This window comes from Sinocyclocheilus anshuiensis, unplaced genomic scaffold (assembly GCF_001515605.1).
Source record: "Sinocyclocheilus anshuiensis isolate Anshui unplaced genomic scaffold, SAMN03320099.WGS_v1.1 scaffold800, whole genome shotgun sequence".
NCBI classification, from domain to species: domain Eukaryota; kingdom Metazoa; phylum Chordata; class Actinopteri; order Cypriniformes; family Cyprinidae; genus Sinocyclocheilus; species Sinocyclocheilus anshuiensis.
Window position 1 is genome coordinate 501,252 of NW_015554126.1, and position 20,915 is coordinate 522,166.

Sequence of the window (20,915 nt, forward strand, 5' to 3'; positions counted from 1 at the left end):
CTGAACCATCTGTCTTCAGTCTGACATTACTGATGTTGAGGGGATTGAATAGAAAATAGGCATAATAAAATTGTGTGCATGCAAATGCATGCATGTGTATATATATATATGTGTGTGTGTGTGTTTTGTCTGAGCAGAATGTTTGTTTTCTGTTTGTTGCTAAAGATATGTAATGTGAATTGATGAATGTAGCCTGAATCTCTTTGCCTGGGAGACAGTGGCCATGTATTTTTTACAAAACTTTCCCAAGTTCTTCATACCTGATCATTAGGATTGGATAATGCACATGGGCATGGTTTGAAAGTGCATGGCATGTGAATTTTCTAACAATAAAGACATATGTAACCCTGTTTAGTGCTCTCAAGGGTGTTTTTATTTTATTTTCCTAATTCTTCCATGCTTTTGACCACCTTTTAATCAATTAGTTAAAATTCGAAGGGCAAGGAAATCACTGGGAGAAGTGATTGCTCAGAGGGTGGCCAAGTCGCCTGATGGGCAGATGGCTGGATTATTCCGAAAGTTTCCGGGCCAAAGGAGAAAACATGCCACTCTGAATCAGGAGGCTTAACCTCTGTCCTAGAATACCCTCTGTGTGGATGATGATTACTCTAATGGCTTCACTGTGTGACTTTGTCTATGGGCGGCCTTTTAAATCCCTTCCAGTCCACTTGTCTTGTCCCTCTACAAAAATGCCCCAATCCCTGTCGGTGTTTTGGAGCTGGCACCCAAAATAACCAGTGACAAGCCTTGGGGTTAAACACCAAAACACAGCAAGAGTGGTTAGGGAAAGTTTGCAAACCCTGATCTTTGTGTTTAATTTGATATATAGAAATGGATGATATGACTAGATGGATGCTTCCAGTCATTCACCAAAGATGGCGAGAGATGTGATAAAATTTTGTCAGATTGCATATAAAAGCCATTAGGTTGCTCATCATAACTTACTGAGACTCACTTTTTGTGTTTTCTGATTGTGCCAGTATTGGTCTGAGATTTTGCATCCCCGATATTTCCTATTTTTAACTCTGTTCATATAATTTAAATGAATAATTTGCCCAAAAATGAAAATTGTTAATTACTTACCCTCATGTCATTCAAAATAGCAGTAATAATAATAATACCCATTTGGAACAACATGAGGGTGAATAAATAATGACAGAGTTTTCATTTTGTGGTGAGCCATCTCTTCAAGTATGAGTTTTGAGTTTGAAAATATTGATGTCTTTTTGGCATTCGAAGTGTACTGTCTCACGAAAAGGGATTTCATTGGTTGCCAAAGTGGATACTTTGTTTTCCGTTGTTTTAAATTTTTCAATTCCCAAACTATTTTTGAAATAAGAACTCTAAGCCAGATTTTAATGAAATCCAGGCAACTAAAGTCATATCACACCCTCAGCATTGTGGCTCATGTCATGTTGGTTACTACTTCAAAGAAATTAGGAGTCTGGGAGATTTTCTCTTTTTTTATTAGTTTAATTTCCTCAGACACACAATATAAATGCCCCATGAATGGTTTTCACTCAGACAAGTACTAAACCGAGTAACAGAAACTATGTTTTGGTTGTATGAACAGAATGGCACACTTTTTGGTCTGTACTTAAGATATAAACGGCTAGTTCACCCAAAACATTTAAATTCTCAACATCTATTCAATCTAATATCTCATTTCAAACCTATATGGTTTTCTTTCTTCAAGAATATTTAAAAAAAAATATTTTTTTTTTTGTTCCACAGAAGGAACTGACATGAGGAGGAAACGTTTTAAGTTTTGAGCGAACTATCGCTTTAATAAGCTGATGCAATGCAAAACTACAGTTGACAAACTGACAAAGCCTTTTCACCTCCTTCCCCCTTTAATTAGACACTTCACTAAATCCAGTGTCAAATTTAAATCCCTGTCACTAAAGCGTTAATGTAAGTGTCATGATTACAGCAAACGCAGACAACAATGTCCCCCAATTTAAAGGCCGGCCATTTCTGAACCTCTTGCCCCCTACACGCTTATTATGGGCCACACGGCTGGGAATATTTGGAGCTGTGGAAGCAACAGCCAGATAAGTTTTGAGTGAACGAGGGCAGGTAGTCAAGCTACGGGGACGCAAGTGTGCCAACAATGTGCCATGTTTTTTCTCTTACTCTAACCGTGGAAAAGACCGAGTTTGTTTTCACATCCGTCCTCACACGTGTCTCTCTACTTCAGTGTCAAACTTACAAGTCTGGGGCTGCGTTTACGCTCAGCTGCATCTGTACTATTCCATTGGTTATGATATTGATTTGTTTTGAGCACAATGAGTATTTCAAGGCTATGACAAAGCTGGGGATTGTCAGTACAGAAATGTTTTGTTGACATGCAATAAAACAATACACGCATACTAACAGGATAAAGTGAATACAGAGGAAAATCCGATGGGCCTTGCTTACAGATTGCCCTCCAAGATAACAGTTTTTAGATCGGCAGGACAGCTCACGGGGAAGACGGTGTGGGACGTGTTGCGGCGCTCCACCAGCGTAGCCACGGCCTCCCCTAAATCCAAGTGGTTCAGGTACCCGGGGGCCATTCGGTCTGGGGCCGCAACACCTGTATTGATTTTCACCTGTTGGAAGATTATTAAGACAGGCATCATAGAGGAACAAATATGAGGAAATACTTTCATGACATTTAATTAAGCACATCTTCAGTGAGTCTACATGGCCGGAATATAACCCCATGAGCTTGTCGTTGGGTTTAGGAGAGTTTGATGAGACACCTGGTTGACTTTGCATGGCACCTCTGGGTACTCCTCACGCAGAACCTGACAGAACGCCAGAACACTGGCTGCCCCTACAGTCAGGAACCCTGTGCCCGGCATGAGAACTTTCTCTCCAGCACCTCCTGTATAACACAGAACGCATCTGGATAAGCAGGGGGAATAATTTACTTTTTGTTGCCACATCTGCCTGATAATGGTTAGTGGATTGAGAAAATTTACTGGCCATGAAATTTTATTTCAACTCAATGTTTTTGCCTTCTACATCTGGTTCCTATAGGAATCTGTTTCTCTCTCTATGTATGTATGTATGTATGTATGTATGTGTGTGTGTGTGTGTGTGTGTGTGTGTGTGTGTGTGTGTGTGTGTGTTTTCTTCCATTTATTTCCACAGATCTTAAAATAAACCATTTTTTTAAAGCACATTTTAACCAGACAAACCTTTTTCCACTATAAAAAAAATGTTGTCCATTGTAAAGGTTCCATCATTGATCGTAAAGGTTCCAAAATGCTCATAAAGAAAAGTTATTTTTAAGAGTATATACGTTGTTGCCGGCTATCTGACCAATGATTCTGTTTTATTGATTTGTGTTTTGAATTTGCTAAATGATAAATTTGGACTCTAAATTTTCAAAGTGAAAGTGAGTGACGTGTAGCCAAGTGTGTCCCATACTCAGAATCTGTGCTCTGCATTAGAGACCTGCGCGCCCGCCCGCTCCCGCAGAACTATATCTTATCTGGTCCCGCTCCCGCCCGCAAAAGCCCGCATAGAAGTAATCTATAAAGATTTTTTTTCAGTACATCGAAGAAATTTACATTAAATGGTTCTGTAACATCTCCTAAGCTCCACAACATCCCAGCAAAAAAAAACTCCCGATAAAATATTTGTTATTTAGGCTAATCATTTACATTTAGCAGACGCTTTTATCCAAAGCGACTTACAAATGAGGACAATAAAAGCAGTCAAAACTAACAAAAGAGCAACAATATATAAGTGCAAATGACAAGTCTCTGTTAGCCTAACACAGTACATGTAGCAAGGTGTATATATATGTATATTTTATACACACACACACACACACAAAGAAAAACAAGTAGATAGAATAGAAAAAATAGAAAGCTAGTGTGTTTTTTTGTGTTTTTTTAATAAAAAAAGAAGATAAATATAAAGTAGGATTAAAATAGAATAGAAAGTGCTAGAGTTAGAGGGTGAAATAAAGGTGGAACAGATGTGTTTTTAGTCGTTTCTTGAAGATGGCTAAGGACTCAGCTGCTTGGATTGAGTTGGGCAGGTCATTCCACCAGGAGGGAACAGTTAATGAAAAAGTCTGTGAAAGTGATTTTGTGCCTCTGAGATAATCATAATCTAATCATCAACATTCACAACAGAAAAGCAAGCATGGGCTGCTGCGTGCATGGTTTGGCATGGCAGAATGCGAGCAGCGCTTCCTTTATTATCACTAAAAGCTGACATCTCAGTTAATCGCAATCTCATAAAGCTTTGTTATAACACAATAAATATATGCACAATGAATCTTTCACAATGTCTACACTTCGTGTGTTAAAATGAGAGGATTTTGTGAGCACGCAATTTCAGCACTGCAGTGAGTAGATTCTAACTTAATCACCTCTGATTGGCCATTGCCTTCCAGAAATCAACAGCTGAGTCTGTGATTGGCTACATTGCGCAACCCTTTAAGCAGTGGCCAGACATTTTTGCTGCAGCACCCGGGGAGCAGTTGGGGGTTTTGGTGACTTGCTCAAGGGTCTCACCTCAGTCGCGGTATTAAAGGTGGAAGAGAGTGCTGTACCTTTGGTCCAACAAGTCCGACTCTATAACCATTAGACCATGACTGCCCGCAGGAAAAGACATTTGTGTCTTTTAAAATAGATTTACTAGTAAACTCACAATTATTTTTTCACATATGACTAAATAATCTTAAATAAATATGTTTTGCAAGACAAATAATGACGTACCCGTGATAAACGTGTAGGTACAGTTAGGATCATCTTTCACCAGGGTAAAGAACGCTTTCCAAGACACAAAGGTGCTGAAAAGCAGAGTCTCAATAACCTGTTGATCAGAGAGGAAAGAGTTTTGAGCAATCAAATGATGGTGGAGATGCAGACCTAAGGATGAAAGTTTGGTTAGAATGCAAAACGTGGATGGTGAAATGTTGTGCGTCATATAAGCACGTATAAACAATCACTGAAAGAATCGTGTTTAATATGTATTAATTAATATTGCATATAGAGGGCTTGCAAGGGTAAATGCTCTTCTCTTACCCAGTGCAGTTCTTTGAGGGGTTGGGTGTGTGGTGGACCTCCCTGCCACCAGCTGAAGCCCAGAGAGGACACCACATCTGTGATCTTTCCCACAGACTTAAGCAAGGCCTGTTTCACCTCCTCCGCTCCTTCTTCTGAGCCTGATAGATTAGGAGAGTATTTCATTAGTCACAAACAATCCAAAATCAATGAGACCTTAAAATGTGTAGAACTGCAAAGATAACACACACCAAAAAATAAAAATAAATTGCAAAAGGAGAAGATACATACCAACATTCCCCACTAAAGTGGTCAGGTTACTTTTTGTGCTAGCTGAAACAAACCCCTTGAGTTTCTCCAACTTGCTGCTGTCTCTGGAGATCACAGCAACCTTGAAACCTAAATATGTGTTTGCATAGTTACCACACATGCTAATGCTTTAAAAAAAAAAAATTTATGCAAAGACATTTATTTTTATCATTTAAAGTAAAAGAAAGGAAATGTTAGAATTAAATTACGGAATCAGAATTGAGATCTGAATTTAAAACATCTAATAGGGGTGGATATATAATTGTTTTCCTATTCATAAATGCGCTGATAATAATAATAATAATAATAGTTACTGCTGCTATAAATAAAATAAATAATATATAAATAATATTTAATATATATATATTTTTTTTTTTTATAAAAATAATGCTTACTATTATATATTAAATGTAAATACTTGATATGCTCTTACCCCTGTCCAGGAGAGCTTTCACTATCCCGGAGCCGACAGTTCCTGCTCCACCGAGCGCTAAAACCACCCTGTCCCCGTTTGACATCGCGAACACAACCGCTGCAGCAGTGCAGACGCCCGAGATTGATTATGCTTTAGTTTATGGGTTTCATGTCTCCTGCTGCTCAAGATCTTTAAATGGAACCGCAGCCAGATACCACGCCCCTTTCAGAATGACACGCCCACCTAATTATGCATTCTTTTATCCTTTATCACAATTAAATTACAGTTTCAAAGAAACAATTTTTTTAGGAAAATTATAAATGTTGCGGCTGAAAAACAAATCTTATATTGTAGTGAATACCAGTAATATCATCATGTCAGTAGGAAAGGTTGTAATAATTAAGTTTGATACCAAGGTCAGGTCTGATATTACCAACAGTTTCTATCATATATTATAGCGATAGCGCCCTCTTGTGAACTAGCACTGGTAGATACACTAAATTGAATAATCATAGCATACTGCACATTTAGAGTTGTATAAACTGCGAATACATTTGTATAAATTATTTTAGCTATTTTATTCACAAAATGAGAGATGCCTCTGTGTTTTAGACTTGGAATAAGGAACAGGGATCTCAAGATTGATATGGAATACTTTTCATATATGACAAATGCACATTTACACCGTTTTTTTTATTACTTTTTATTCTATTTATTTTTATACAATTATATTTACTCCTTTAATTTTATTTACTTATTTAGTTTATAAGGTTTGACGACACTGCAACCCTAAAAATCTTCACGTGAGCCGGAAGTGATGTCAAAAAAGTTTCTCCACTGGGAAACAGCGACGCTCTTCAAAGCAGTTTTTTGTTGGACGTTGAACGTCGATCAAGTAATGAATTTAGTTTAGTTGATTCGTTACAGTCTAATGTGAACGGCGTTAGTCGTGTGTCAAGAGCGTTGTTGATTTGAATTTAATGAGTCAGTTGAAAACAAATATACCAGTGGCTGTGGTTTTGGTTTTGGTTTGGAAAGGCAAGATGCATAATCTTTAAGCATTTAGCGTAGTTTATGCTATTTATTGTTCAACAATGTGCTATACATTTAATATACTTTTAAAAATATGAATTTAATTAATTGTGTAAGACGGTGGTTTCAGATAATCTGATGGAACTGTTTTCGATCTTCACTTTCACTTTAGTCTGTTGATCTAGAACGGGTGCCCAAACGCGGTCCTGGAGGGCCGGTGTCCTGCAGAGTTTAGCTCCAACTTGCTAGTATTATAGATGGTTTTTAATAGTTTAAATTTCCACATATATTCAATCACTGTTCAGATTGAATTGAACTGAAATGTCATCTTTAAATGACATTTTGTAGTTTTTAGTTGTCTTCACCCAACTATACATGGTGGTAATGACGTTTATGCAAAATATAAACTTGCTATATTGTTTCTGTATATCTGTTGTGATTATTGACATGTTTAATGATTATAATTTGGTTGACAATAAATAAACTTCCAATATTCTTTCTTCTAGGATGAATTATGCTTATAAAAAGACAGAAGATGGCCACATTAATAGGTACCAGACTAACTTGGAGAGACAAATTGAAAAGGGGGATCGAAGTTTGGTGTGCAGGAATGAGGAACTTTGTAAGGAAGTCAAGATGCTCCTTCACAATGGCAATGCCTAGAAGATACATCACCTACATGGATTAGATTCACTGGCAGTGATGGAAAAATCTCTCTATGCATTTCCCTCTAAAACTGGCCAAATGGGGCTTGAAAAACTTTCCAAGGCCTTTGAAGTGTTGGAGCTCACTGCTTTAAACCTCTACGTCTACCCCTGGAGAAGAGAGTACAGACTGGTGAAGGTATGTGGAAATACTAGTGCTCCACCTATAGAGCTAGATTTTTAACAGTCTCTTTGACGTTGGTTTGTTTTCACCACCTTTAAATAGTCTCTTCCTTCTCACCAGATGTTTTCAGGTATGTTCACCCATTCGATCAAACCTGCACTAACCCTTCAGCAGGCTAAAGAGCTGTTTGGTTTGCTTGGATACCAGGCCTCAAGTCCTAAAGAAGAAGAGGAGTTGGCGCTGAACTCCAAACTAGTTCCTACTGATTTCTTACTCAGCCTTGCATGTGGCTTCTTCACTGCCCGGATGGAGTGCCAGCTGCTACTTTTGGCCTTGGGCTCGGTGGACAGAGGTGTGGAGTGAGTTCTACAGCTAGTTAAGGAGAGGCAGGCAGGCCACAGTCTTCAGGTAGCACTAGAGAACACCAAGAGAAAGGCAGATGCTGCTAGTGTTTCAGATGCCATCCTGACAGGTGGCATGGACACTGAGCTGGATCTGTACACAGAGCAGACAGATGCTTCTCGCGTGACATCCACGTCTTGTTCACCACCTCACTCTTCTTATATGCAACCAAAAGAGACTGATCTAAGCAAGCCTTTACAGAAAGAGGCCTCACGGTCAAACATGGGGAATAATGAGGATGCAAGGCAGGGAGGACCACTCAAAAGTCCAGGTCCGATGGAAAGCTTTGCTGAAGATCAAACTGTGAAGGTGATGCCCAGAGCCAAGCAGCAGCAAAAGTGATATGCAGCTGTATGAAGCAAGGTTTGTTAAATGTATACCAATGTGAGAAGTGCAAAAGTCTGCACTGTCCATTTTGTGACTATTATAAGGAGTGCAAAAATAAATAACATAAATTAGCTCTGTGCCATTTTAAGACCGAAGACCCTTTATTCATTACAAAACCAGCTCAGAATGACCAAGGAAAAATCTAAAGATTCACTCAAGACACATTTTTGTATGATGAATTCTTCTTCTGATTCATTTTTGGTGTGCTATGACTGTCAGTTGATCCATGAACACAACTGTGATTTTATTAAAGCATGCCGATTTAATCACTGTATTCCGTCTACGGGGACAGTGCAGCCCCCTCAAGGAGAAAGAGTGAATGTTCAAAAGAGAAACACATGTCATTCTTCTGCACATCATATGCAGTACCCCCAGGAAACGGTTGGATCCAAAACACCTAATGCACCAATACCATATCACCGTGATTGCTTGAAAGCTAACCAAACTTTTCCTGACACTATGCCTTACTTGTGAAGTCTTTCATTTCACTGGGTGTCCTGATCTACGACATTGCTCTCAAAAACACAAAATACATAATATCAGAACATATTGCACCACTTGCCACAGTTCTGAACTTAGCACCTTATGCAGGTACTGTGGTGCTGTGTATTGCCATCTGTGTTGCTATAAAAATACCTTGTTATGCAGGTGTGGAAAGCCTATCCTCAGCTCTTCCTCTGTTTGAAAACAACTGTGTGTCAGTGTCGACCATGTCTGGTTGAAGACGCTGTTTTTAATCTGCAAATTAAGCCTGTTATTATTTTGGTAATTGCACAAGGAGTCTGAAATTCTGGGGGATAGAAACATGCAATCTGTTACACTTTTAATTTTTGATATCAGTGGTGTCTTTATGTGATGATAAGAGCCGTATATTACAAAAATTATTAAGTTCACTGTAGAGTTAACTATCTCTTACTAATGTCACTCAGTAACAAGGCTTGTAACTGTCTAATGGTGAGAGTATGTGATGGCCAGCCCAATATTTGATAATTGTAATGTATTCAGTAACTGGTTCAGCACGTTTTGATGGTTGAAAATGATGGTTTGGGGTCTTAGCAACTAACCAATGATCTCTAACCAATCACCATGTTGCTTAGAGAGATATACTGCCATATAATTATTAAATATAACGTACATGTCAGTTACTGTGATGGTTTATTGGAATTAATATAAAAATAAAGGGACTGAAAGAGAATTCTGCTTTTGCTTTTATTTAAAAATCAAAAAATCAAAAATAATATTGTTACAAAAAAAGGGGTCTTACTGTTGGAGATGAAGGTGTTGTAATCTCCATTTAGTTGTATACTATGCGTAGCCAAAGTGGAAACTAGCTTGATTGTAAATGTTCAATGGGGAATGTGATGAAATGCTTGTTTCAGATAACACAGGATTGATAGGAATATACATTTTCTCTGAAATACAAAGGTAAGGTTGCAATGAAGTTCCCAAAGCGTCATTCATTATACTCTTCCCATTTTACGTTAATGAAGGTTTTAATATCCATGCGATCAATATACAGTGGGTCCGGCAAGTATTCTATTTCATGCTGCAGTATTCTGGCCAGCCATCCACTTGCTTGCCAGCTGACAGGCTCCGCTTTCTCATTAAGACCTTGTAGAAGAAAAAAAAAAGTTCTGATTTGATACTATCAAGAATATCAGAATAAATATTTAGGTTGCAACAATGGATTTATGTCTCTAACAGTCACTTCTTATTAGGGCCCGAGCACCGGTGGTGCGAGGACCCTCTTGTATCTGCTCCGTTTATTATTATTTTTATTTTTTTTCTTCTTCTCTAAGATCAATCGCATTTTTGAGGGCCTAAACATGCTCAAAAAGTCATGAAACTTTGCACACGCCTCAGAAGTGGCGAAAATTTACATCTGATACGGGTTTCAGAAGTGGGTGTGGCAAAATGGAGTGCGCCTCGAGCTACGTTTCATGTATATGTACGAAATTCGGTACACACATGTAACACACCAATACCTACAAAAAAAGTCTCCTGGTACGAAATCCGAATCCCAACAGGAAGTCGGTTATTTTGAATTTTCTCTGCAAAATTTGTGTCGTTTTTGCCATTTTCAGGGGTTGTACTTTAACGAACTCCTCATAGAGATTTATTCAGATCAACACCAAAGTTGGTCAGTGTAATCTAAAGGAGCCCGGGTGCGAGGGCCCGTTCATCGCTGCTTGCAGCTTTAATTACCGGTTGAGTCTTATTTATTTATTCATTCATTGTTTTTGATATTTTATAGCATGATGCTTTTACCTGAGACTTCTACAGACACATAGCATGGAACAGATGCTGAATAGCCACAGATGCTCTCACAAGCTTCTTGGAAGATGACAGTGCGTCCATCTAATAAACATAACTGTGGGTTTACAAAAATCATAAGGGGCACTGCCACCAGACCCCGAGCTTCAAAAGAAGCGATTGAGTTGTCCTCCAGCATTTTCTTTGGATACTCTAAAGCTAATATTTGTAGAGGAACACCAATCTGGGGTGCGCTCAGGCCGACACACTCAAGCTTCCTCATCACCTTGACCAGGGTCTTTATGACCTTCTGCACTTCTGGTCCCTGAATGGCTCCAGGTTCCACTGCCGCAGCCCGTGAATGTAACACAGGATCTCCAACCTGACACACATGGTTGTATGGAGGAGCTGGTGAACCTTTGACTTTCCTTTTCATGTACTGTAAGTAGGAGCGCATCTTGATGTTGGTAGAATGAGTACGCGGGGATGCGGTACAAGTGAATGGAGACCAGGGCAAAAGAATCCTAACTGGTTTTGAAAGTACATCATTTGTCTGACTTTTTAAGACATAATGTGAAAATGTCCTGCAGTGCCTGAACATGACTGACTCAAAAGCTTCTTGTCACCTGGACAAAAAAATTAATAAAAAATCGTCACATGTCAACAAATACAAAATAATTATTAATGCGATAAACATGCATTCCAACTAGTGAATAAGTCAAGTTTTATTTTGTCTTATTAAGCTGAATGCACATTTAAATTTACATAAATAAGCACGAATAAATTAAAAAGTAGCTATATTAAATGAAAGGAGTGAAAAAAATGTGAAGTCTATATATTTATTTGATATGAACAATTTTCCAATGACATGACAAAACTATGATTTTTAAAAAGCAAAGGATTCAGTCACTTTTATGTGTAAGTGTCAGTACTCACCAGCACTCTAATAATTCCTCATGTTAATAAATAATTAGAATTTCAGGTGCAAATTTCTTTAAGCAGTTAAAAGCATTTCAATGTGAGGAGAGACCATTCCGGAAAACGTTACTACACAGACGACACTGTCTTTTCTTCAAAATAAAGGTATCTGGGTGAAATTTAAATTGTGGAATTATTTAATTATAATGTGATTTGCTATAAAGCAGCTCGGATGAGACACCTACATCAGTCATATCTTAAAACGGTTCAAACTGAAACAACACTGGCAAAAAATTGAAACGAAGTTACCTTTTTCTCAACGTTTACAACTTCCTGTTTCATTCAAAATGTCACGTGATAAAGTCAGCGTGAGGATTGTTTACACGTACGTTAAAAGGACACTCCTCTGGTCAACGATCCACATTTTCGATCAAACAAATCTTGCCATTAACAGAACCTTTTATGAATAATTTATGAATCAAATATATATACTTTTTTCCCTCATAAGTAATTACTCATGTTGCATTATGGACATTTTATAGTCAGGACGTTGTCTTATTTATGCAATTCCATGCTGATAATTGTTTTTAGTCTATGTATAGTTTAAGAAATGTATTTAATCCTTAACATTTGTATTTGTTATTCATAACTGAAAGTGAAATTAAATAAGCGAAGTAAGCGATCACGTGTTTGCGTCGTTGTAGGAAGAGCGATATCCAGAGTACGTACTACATCCGTGATTAGCTGAACATGGCGCAGGGGAAACAGGCCATCGGTGGACTGTAAACAAGAGGATATTTTGGGATAAGATTGACATCGTACCATGCACGTGTGAAATGGTCTCAAACTCGATATACTGGACCACTTGTTCTGCTTCATTGATGACTACGAGGCGACAGATTGAGTGCAACACATCCAATTGCATTCATAAACATTTTTATAGGACTTCAAACCCCTGAGCATTCAGTGTTTTGGATATTTAAACAACAAATCCTTGTTTTATTGTGGATGACATACTTGCATGACCAAATGGCTGCAACTGGAAAAGTCAAACAGAGTAAAGATCTGCCTCAAGGCGCTGAGAGGTTGAAAGAGGAGCACAGAAAGGTCAGGAGTAATGTTTCCTTCATATACCACCAATGCATTCCTGCAGATATAAAGCTTGATGTCCGTGCACGTGATTTATCATCAGCATAGATTCGTCATCTTTTTTTTTTGCAGTATAGTCGCAGTATTACGCGTTTCGTTCTCTGGAAAGTTCTTTGTGTATCACGTGTTGCTGCTGGCTAGCTTATTGCATGCATGCATGTTTCTGATACATTGCAATAAAAAGCATGTACATATTTATATGCAATGTATCTCAGTAATGTTAACAGTAAATTATTTATGTATAGCTAGCAAACGATCTTTATTCTAACACATGTTGTCCACGTTGCCAAAATGCATACAGCAAGCAAAAGCTTACTGTACTGTTACAGTAGGAAGTTTACATGCTGTGAAATGACTCTATGTGAAGGTAAGGGTTAACTGACCTATTTATATTTGCATGGTATTTTGAGTGACTTGAGTAGGTGAAAGGCAAAGAAACTGTATATTACCGATGTGTTGACACTGGAGGATAAACCTTAGCTGGCCAGATATGAAAGCTACATTTGTACTGCTTTCTTTACAGTCGCCAAAACTGGTGGATTTTTCTTTGGAAGATCTGGAAACTTCTGTGTTGCACTACTCTAAGCGACATGTCTTTTAAAAGAGAAAATAAGAAAAACAAAACACACAATGCATGTCTGTGCATGCTGTTAGACATGCTTTATATTGTTTTATTGGTGGGTGAATCTCTTAAAAGACAAACCTCTGTCATATTGCATGCCAATATGAAAACAACAATTGAAAAGTAGAAAAAAAAATCTAACTTTTAAATTATATTTTGCAAAAATTAATTAATTCATTAGCATTAAGATGATTTGAACGGTGACATTAAGCACATTAACCTTGAAATGTTAATTGTCGTAATGCCAAAACAATCTCATTATTATTACTCTAATAGGAAACATTATATGTTTTTGTAGTCTACAGACAATTTTTTACATTGCCATAAATACACCGGTTTGCACTCTCTCTCCATAAATATGTGTTACAGGATACCTTCTCTCTACATCTCATTAGAAACTTTCAGGACTGTCATTCACTCTCTCTCTATAATGGCCAATTCACATTACCAGAATAATACAGATCGTTTAGCAGTGATTGTCACTGGCTGTCTGTGGCATTTTGGGAATCTCAGCGGTAATGAAATGACAAATTGTCACTGTTTCCACAACAGGTGGTGAAAGATTGCAGAAGTCAAATTGAGCACTGGTGAGTGTCCTTGTGCAATTTAACAGCTCTCTGACATGCATAACGTTATTATCATTCATTGTTGCATGTTAGTTTGTCATTGGTTGGTTATTGGTTGTTGAATGTTTAAATTTGGAATGGAAATGCTATTTATACTGTGATCGCTAGATAGATGTTGATGGTTATGACAAGATTTGACAGGCTTTTGTTATATTCCTTTTCAGTATTTTAAAAAGATTTTCAGTAGGTAGGACGAAAATAGAGCTTGTGTCAACAAACAAACAATTTCCTTTTAGAAGATTCATTTTTCTCTGTGACTGACAGGAATAAAGTGGAAAAAGACTATGAATTTCTTCAAGACCGCCTCAGGACTTTGCCTGACAAGTTGTCTTATGATATTATGGTATGGTGTCACTTTTCAATTACTGATGCACCCAAATTAATCTTCACATCTAGATACACAAACATTTTCTCTGCCTGAGCAACAAAATATTAAGTTATCAACAGAGTATTATTCACACAGTTTTAGCCTGTTTTAAAGGGGTTATCCGATGCTACATGCACTTTTACAAGTTGTTTGAACTGAAATGCAACCACCCTATAATGATAAAAATCTACCCAGTGTTTTTTTTTAATCTACTAAAATCTTGACCCCTTTCTCAAATCGAGCCGTCCTCAGATGCCTGTCTGTGTGACGTCACACAGACAGGCCCCTCCCACGATAGTTTGATTGACAGTAGCGTTTCAGCACAGACTGGACTGGCGTCTTACTTTAGACCCACCCTGAGTGAGCTGTCATCAGTCCGCCATTGTTTCACCGCCGGAGCAGATGTAGACAAGAATGACTCCTAAGCGATTGAGGTGTTCTGTTGTTGGATGTAATAATGAACGTAGCAGTAGTCATTTACTCCCGACATCTGAGCCGCTGAAGACACAGTGGATTACGTTTGTTTCTGAAGAGAATGCGCCCCCCCGATCTACATAAATGCGTTTATGTTCGTGCGAATCATTCGTGATCTAGCTTCACCTACAGAAGAAGTGAGTATAAGTTTTTGTTTTAATAATGTGCTAATTAGCAAGTTTCACGATGAATGCGGCTAAAGTAAACAGTCCCTCAGAGAGCGGCTTGGAAGAGAGGGGCGGGGTCAGCAGAGCTCATTAACATTTAAAGGACAATGCTACAAAACAAAAAACTTTTTGACAGGGTAAAAAAAAGGTGTTTTTTACACTACCATTGAGAAATTTTAACCAAACTATGTTACAGACTTTTCATTAAGACCCTAAAGAATCATATTGTGGAAAATGGGCATCGGATGACCCCTTTAAGACCTGTTTACGTCAAGGACAATAACTGTAACCGTAAAGTTTTAATAATCTTTGTTATTCTGTGAGAATAGGAAAGTTCACACCACAACTATATCGATAGTGACATAGAGGAACAATATCGTTGGAATCACTTTGAACAATCTTTTCTAGCTGATGAATGATAAAAACATTAACAGCCAATCAGAGCTTGAGCATTTAAAGTGACAGGCAACTTAATTGCAGTGTAGGGCTGCACGATAAATCGCATGCGATATTTAACGCGCATCTTATCAGTAAAGCGGCATCTGTGATGGAGATTTACCGCTGATTACAGAACCGGCTTTCTGACAAGATGCGCGTTAAATATCGCATGCGATTTATCGTGCAGCCCTATTGCAGTGCATGTTTATAATAACAGCACCTAATGTGTGTTGCTGTGGTAGATGTGTAGTTGTCATGATAGTTATCATGCTTGGAGTGAACAGGCCTTTACTTGTCAGATTTGAAAGTGAAAGTGTCACTATTACTTTAAGGCTTGATTTTGCTCATCATTTGGATGTTTTTTCAACATGATAGGTACCATTTGGTCCCTTGGCTTTCATGCCTGGAAAGCTAGTTCACACTAATGAGTTAACGGTGCTCCTCGGGGATAACTGGTTTGCAAAGTGTTCTGCCAAACAAGCCGACACTCTTGTGGAACACCGAAAGAAACGTGAGTTCATTTCTATTCGATTAATATTTTCCATTGACCAGTTTGGAAAAATCCATACAGCTTGACCTGATATATGTTATTTTTCCAGATGTCAAAAATGCGCTAGATGACTTACAGAAAGTGATGAAGAACTTTCAGAATAAAGCCGACTTTACAGATGATCTGGAAAAACTGGCTGGTGTAAGTGTCCTAACCATGACCTCATTGCCATGTGACATTATATGGAAACCTTATACTGATGTTTTCTTCTCTGGAAGAGAATCATGTCTGCTCTTTTTATTAACAGGATACTGAAGATTTTGTAGACATTAGAGAAGAGGTAATAAATGAGGAAGAATTTACCAAAGGTAATTCTAGTTTTTCAGGTTAGCTTTTGTGTTATCAGGTTGTTTTATCTTCTGTTGATCATTTACTCCCTATTGTGCTTCCACAGGAAAACGTTTGGCCCACAAACCCAATTCTAAACCTAAGCAGGAGTATTTGTCGGAGCTGGAAGAGGACACAGAGAAGAAAGAAGGCGATGAAGAGAGAACGACAGGGCTGCTGTCAGAGGAGGAGCTGTGGGCCCGGCTTGATGAACTAGAGCGTGAGGAGGAACTTCAAGATGAGAGATACCGGTAAAATATTGAATTTCCACAAAAAATATCAAGCAGCACAAATGTTTTCAACATTGATTGTCATAAGAAATGTATCTTGAGCACCAAAACAACCTATTAGTGATTTCTGAAAGATCACGTGACACTGGAGTAATGGTTACTGACAATTCTACTTTAATATCACAGGAATAAATGACATTTTAAAATGGTAACACTTTAGTATAGGGACCAGTTAACTGCTATTAACTAGTTGCTTAATAGCATGCCTATTATTAACATATTGGCTGTTTATTAGTGCTTATAAAGCACATATTCTGCATGACCATATTCTACATCCCCAATACCTAAACTTAACTACCATACTAACTATTACTAAGCAGCCAATTAGGAGTTTGTTCAGGGAAAAGTCGTTGTTAATTGCGAGAATTAGACCTTAAAAATAAAGTGTGACCTAAAATATATTAAAAAAGAAAACAGTTATTTTCAATGGTAATCATATTTCACACTTTTATTGGTTTTACTGTATTTTTTAAATCAAATAAATGCATCCAAGGTGAGCAAGAGAGGCTTCTTTCAGAAACAATAAATTTTACCAACCTTAAACTTTTGAACAGCAATGTATTAAGTGCGCAAATGATACTAGCTAATAATTGTTTCCTATGTGACACAAGGTGGTGTTTCTCCAGTGTTTAAAATAAAGTATTGGTGCATAGCATTAAAATGGAAATCAACCCCAGATATCCCAATTATATTTTTAAAAGAAAAATCCCAGTAATCTTATCCGGTAATCACAAACTTTACAGAAAGGTCATGGGAAATTTATTGATCTAAAAGTGTTGAAACCCTGTTTAATCATACCACATATGCATACATCTTTTGGTAAACTGAAAGTGCAATATACATAAAGAAAAAGTAGCTGTTGCACAAACTTTTTAATAGTGTGCTTATAGATTTGTTCTATTTTCTTCCCCCGTTATACTAGATTGGACAGCACAGACACTAATGGAGAAGACACCACTTCCTCCTCCGAGGAAGAGAAGGAAGCAGAAGATGGCAGCAGTGTCGAAGTTAATGGCCATCAGAAGGAAAATGGCTGGGTACCGTCATCTATCACAAGTCAGATGAACGGCACTAATGGCTCACACCCTGAGGATGAGGAAGATTGTGATGAGGAAGATTGTGATGAGGAATCAGGCAATGGTCTTCCAACTATCTATTTTTCTCATACTGCGGAATTCAAAAAGGTTAGTCGAGTGCTACATAAACCCCTTTTAGATAGTCCTACATAAGACGAAGATCAAATAAATGCTGCTCTTTTGAACTTTATTCATCAAAGAATTTTGCGCGCTCAAGTTCATTATTTCAAATGTAGACATGCGGCAAGCACACACAAATAGAGAGCGATGCGGTCGCGACACGCTGGTTTTTTTCCAGGCGTGTCTGCGTCGCAGCGATATAAAACATGCTTAGCAACGGCAGGTCCCAAGCACTTTGGAAATGAAGGAGAAAGCTAGGTGAACGCCCCCTTTGTTTCCACAAAAAATATTAAACAGCAGAACTGTTTTCAACATTAATAATAAATGTTTCTTGAGCAGCAAATCAGCATATTAGAATGATTTCTGAAGGATCATGTGACACTGAAGACTGGAGTAATGATGCTGAAAAGTCAGTGTTATTACAGGAATAAATTACATTTTAAAATATTTGAAAGCAGAACAGAATTATTTTAAATTGTAATGATATTTCACATTTTACTGTTTGTACTGTATTGTTGATGAAATAAAAAAATTAAATCAGCCTTGGTAAACCTAAGAAGCTTCTTTCAAAATCATAAAAAAATAATAATAATCTTACCGACCCCAAACTTTTGAACAGTAGTGTATATTAACTTTTTTTTTTGCATTGAATTACTTTCTCCTGTGTGTCTTCAAAATAAAACGATTTGCATAATTCTTTCTTTCCATTTTCCTTTTTCCCTGTGAAGGTCAGGATAAATACAGGAAAGAACACCACTCTAAAATTCAGCGAAAGAAATGAACAAAAGGCACAAGCCAAGCGGAAAAAAAAAAGTGGCAAAAGTAACGGTCTTTCTCCTCATGAAAGTTACAAGATCACAAGCCCAGCAGACATTTATAGGTAACAGCCTAATGGGAAACATCATTCATCTATTTTTATTGATGTATTAAAACAAAGCATGTTTGTTTTTTATCGGTTCAGTTTCAACACAGTGTTTGTTTGTAGGGTGTTTGTGGATTTGGTGAATGGAGAGCCAATACCACGCAAGTCCATTTTGAAGTCCCGCAGCCGTGAGAACAGCGTGTGCAGTGACACCAGCGAAAGCAGCACAGCTGACTTTGAAGAGCGCCGTGCGGCTTTTGGACGCTCGTGGAGCCATGATGACGCCACACACAGTGATACCAGCGATGGCATTACAGAGGAGGAAAGCCCCACTGGAACGAGCCCCCGCACTAACGGACGCTTTGAGGTACAGAAGACTTGTTGCTGTTGGTTAAAGTCTGCATGAAATGGAAATTCACCCAATCTATATTCTAATTGCATGTTATTGATCTTATTGTGAATGATTTATTCACTGTAGTGCAACGTGATTTTAAAAACCACTCAAAATACTGTAGCAACACCATAGAAATGCCCTGGCGACTATACAGAATAGACTGGAAGCCCCAGCATCATGTCAGCAAATTTCACATGGAAAAGCAGCAATCAAAAACTGTAAACTTTTATTGTTTATATATCTTGTGACAGAAAGTATTTTTATTTCTTTACCAGTCCAGAAATGATATTAAATGCATTGTTTTTTAATATGTCTTGCTCAGAAACAATATTCTCATTAAATATTTAAATGTATTTTTGTGTTTTAGGCTTTTACAGGCACAGTGATTGAAAAGGATCCCCTGCCTTGCTCCATCCCACACCTGATCATCGCCCCTCCTGCCTTACCCACAATCCCCGAGAGAAAGCTGGAGGAGGTGGGCCCCGAAGCTCTTCAGGAGCCACCCAAGAGGATGTCCAAGTTTAAAGCTACACGGTTGCATCAGACATGAGTTCATCACATCAACACACAACTTTTAAATTCGGTTTTGTACAACAGTAACTCCTATAGTCTGACTTTCTCACTAGCTGTCCTCTTCCTCTGTCCTCCACACTACTTCTATACTGTCATCTGTCTGTTTTTTTTTTATTAATTTTTTTACATGCACCCTGGACATTTTATTTGCTCTGTAAGAGTAATTAATAGAGATGATAAATGATTTCTCTACTATTTGCTTTTTTATATGCCAGATGGTTTGTTTAAAGGGATAGTTCACCCGAAAATCATTTACTCACCTCTTGTCTTTCCTGTATGATGTTTTTTCTTCTGTGGAACACAAAGGAAGTTATTTTGAAGGAAGTTGGAAATCGTTGTTTCACAGAAGAAAGTCATACAGGTTTGGATCTTCATGAGATTGATTAAATGATGACAGAATTTTCTTTTTTTGTGTGTGAACAATCCCTTTAATTTATGAAGATGCTGCACATTTTGGTATCTTTTGTGTGTATTAGTATAGATAAAAAATAAAATCCTAAAATGTTTTCAAGACAAACAAAATAGTAGTGCTAGTGACATCATGACTACTGTCATTGTTGTGATGTGGTCTATGATGTGGATTTTTTTGGAAAATGCTTTATCAAAGTTAATTCTCATTTTGTTAATTCATGAAATTTATGTGCAACTTTGACCTATGTTGGTCATGAAATAGCTGCCAATTTCTGTCAGCATAAAAAAAAATGTATCATTTCTGAACTTCGTCTCTGATTCTCTCATCTCTTTTTTATCTTGTTTACAGAGTTTTGGCTTTGTACATCAGCTTTTTTTGTGACTGCCGAAAAAATGTTGTGGTAACTGAAAAGGATAAACAATAAATGATTTTGACTGTACAAGTGTTTTAACTGGTCATTAGGACATTATTCATTTGGTTTCGGTTCTACACAGGACGTTCATTTGTGCATTCATTTCTGTGCATGAAACAAGTCGCTGTTTTACTGATGAAGCAACTCCTTTGTCATGGTGGTGGTGTTCAGTCAGAACCAATAGAGGACGCTAAAGCCTTTTACTTTTTTATCTTTAAAAATCAAAGCCAAAACAAGTTGATGCCTATGGAGAGGGGAAAAAACTATAGACATTTAGCAGCTGAATTTTGGGCTCCAAATGTTACCAACAAAAACATTTTTAGGATTGTCAGATTAGGTGTTTTTACATAAGCATTCTTTTTAAATGTTATAAAATATTTAGAATTAAATCATTCAATAAATTATTTTGAATGTAAACTTTGGGCCAACATATATATGGCAGCATGTCTTTGAGTTATTAACTTAATCGAAGGCAATTATATATTTGTGTTGAATGATGC

The 20,915-nt window shown here is 37.6% G+C and overlaps 4 protein-coding genes across 5 annotated transcripts; 2 read left to right on the top strand and 2 right to left on the bottom strand.

Annotated features, from left to right (window-relative positions):
- Window positions 1-2,394: 2,394 nt before the first annotated feature.
- On the bottom strand, window positions 2,395-5,930 carry LOC107670155 (uncharacterized). Its single transcript, XM_016462666.1, has 6 exons — window positions 5,755-5,930; window positions 5,304-5,411; window positions 5,034-5,173; window positions 4,725-4,821; window positions 2,748-2,872; window positions 2,395-2,594 (listed from the first exon to the last, which is right to left on the bottom strand). Exons 1-6 carry the CDS (start codon window positions 5,837-5,839, stop codon window positions 2,418-2,420), a joined length of 732 nt encoding a protein of 243 aa, XP_016318152.1. The 5' UTR covers window positions 5,840-5,930; the 3' UTR covers window positions 2,395-2,417.
- A 637-nt stretch (window positions 5,931-6,567) lies between these two features.
- LOC107670151 (spermatogenesis-associated protein 2-like protein) lies at window positions 6,568-9,565 on the top strand. The gene is given in 3 exon segments (XM_016462663.1): window positions 6,568-6,631; window positions 7,275-7,611; window positions 7,717-9,565. Coding segments are annotated over 2 exon segments (960 nt in total). The 5' UTR covers window positions 6,568-6,631; window position 7,275; the 3' UTR covers window positions 8,341-9,565.
- Window positions 9,566-9,624: 59 nt separating this feature from the next.
- On the bottom strand, window positions 9,625-12,650 carry LOC107670160 (peptide deformylase, mitochondrial-like). Of its 2 annotated transcripts, none has more exons than XM_016462676.1 (3): window positions 12,574-12,650; window positions 10,654-11,264; window positions 9,625-9,996 (listed from the first exon to the last, which is right to left on the bottom strand). In XM_016462676.1, the coding sequence occupies exons 2-3, from the start codon at window positions 11,237-11,239 to the stop codon at window positions 9,839-9,841; spliced, it is 744 nt and encodes a 247-aa protein (XP_016318162.1). In that variant the 5' UTR covers window positions 11,240-11,264; window positions 12,574-12,650; the 3' UTR covers window positions 9,625-9,838. The 2 variants fall into 2 exon arrangements, with proteins under 2 accessions (XP_016318162.1, XP_016318161.1); XM_016462675.1 differs by lacking the exon at window positions 12,574-12,650 and adding an exon at window positions 11,575-11,660.
- Window positions 12,191-20,678, top strand: LOC107670159 (unconventional prefoldin RPB5 interactor 1-like). Its single transcript, XM_016462674.1, has 11 exons — window positions 12,191-12,663; window positions 13,880-13,914; window positions 14,218-14,296; window positions 15,775-15,910; window positions 15,999-16,090; window positions 16,197-16,257; window positions 16,344-16,527; window positions 17,489-17,750; window positions 18,491-18,642; window positions 18,748-18,991; window positions 19,386-20,678. The coding sequence occupies exons 1-11, from the start codon at window positions 12,565-12,567 to the stop codon at window positions 19,566-19,568; spliced, it is 1,527 nt and encodes a 508-aa protein (XP_016318160.1). The 5' UTR covers window positions 12,191-12,564; the 3' UTR covers window positions 19,569-20,678.
- The last annotated feature ends 237 nt before the right edge of the window (window positions 20,679-20,915 follow it).

Excerpts from the sequence above, each read along its gene's own strand:
- LOC107670155 (XM_016462666.1), bottom strand. The coding sequence starts at position 5,839 with ATGTCAAACGGGGACAGGGTGGTTTTAGCGCTCGGTGGAGCAGGAACT. Across the intron at positions 4,822-5,033 it reads CCCTCAAAGAACTGCACTGG|GTTATTGAGACTCTGCTTTT; the intron begins GTAAGAGAAGAG and ends TCTGATCAACAG. Across the intron at positions 2,595-2,747 it reads TGCCATGCAAAGTCAACCAG|GTGAAAATCAATACAGGTGT; the intron begins GTGTCTCATCAA and ends ATCTTCCAACAG.
- LOC107670160 (XM_016462676.1), bottom strand. The coding sequence starts at position 11,239 with ATGTTCAGGCACTGCAGGACATTTTCACATTATGTCTTAAAAAGTCAG. Across the intron at positions 9,997-10,653 it reads TGTGTCTGTAGAAGTCTCAG|GTCTTAATGAGAAAGCGGAG; the intron begins GTAAAAGCATCA and ends TTCTTCTACAAG.
- LOC107670159 (XM_016462674.1), top strand. The coding sequence starts at position 12,565 with ATGACATACTTGCATGACCAAATGGCTGCAACTGGAAAAGTCAAACAG. Across the intron at positions 14,297-15,774 it reads AGTTGTCTTATGATATTATG|GTACCATTTGGTCCCTTGGC; the intron begins GTATGGTGTCAC and ends TCAACATGATAG. Across the intron at positions 18,643-18,747 it reads AGCCCAGCAGACATTTATAG|GGTGTTTGTGGATTTGGTGA; the intron begins GTAACAGCCTAA and ends GTTTGTTTGTAG.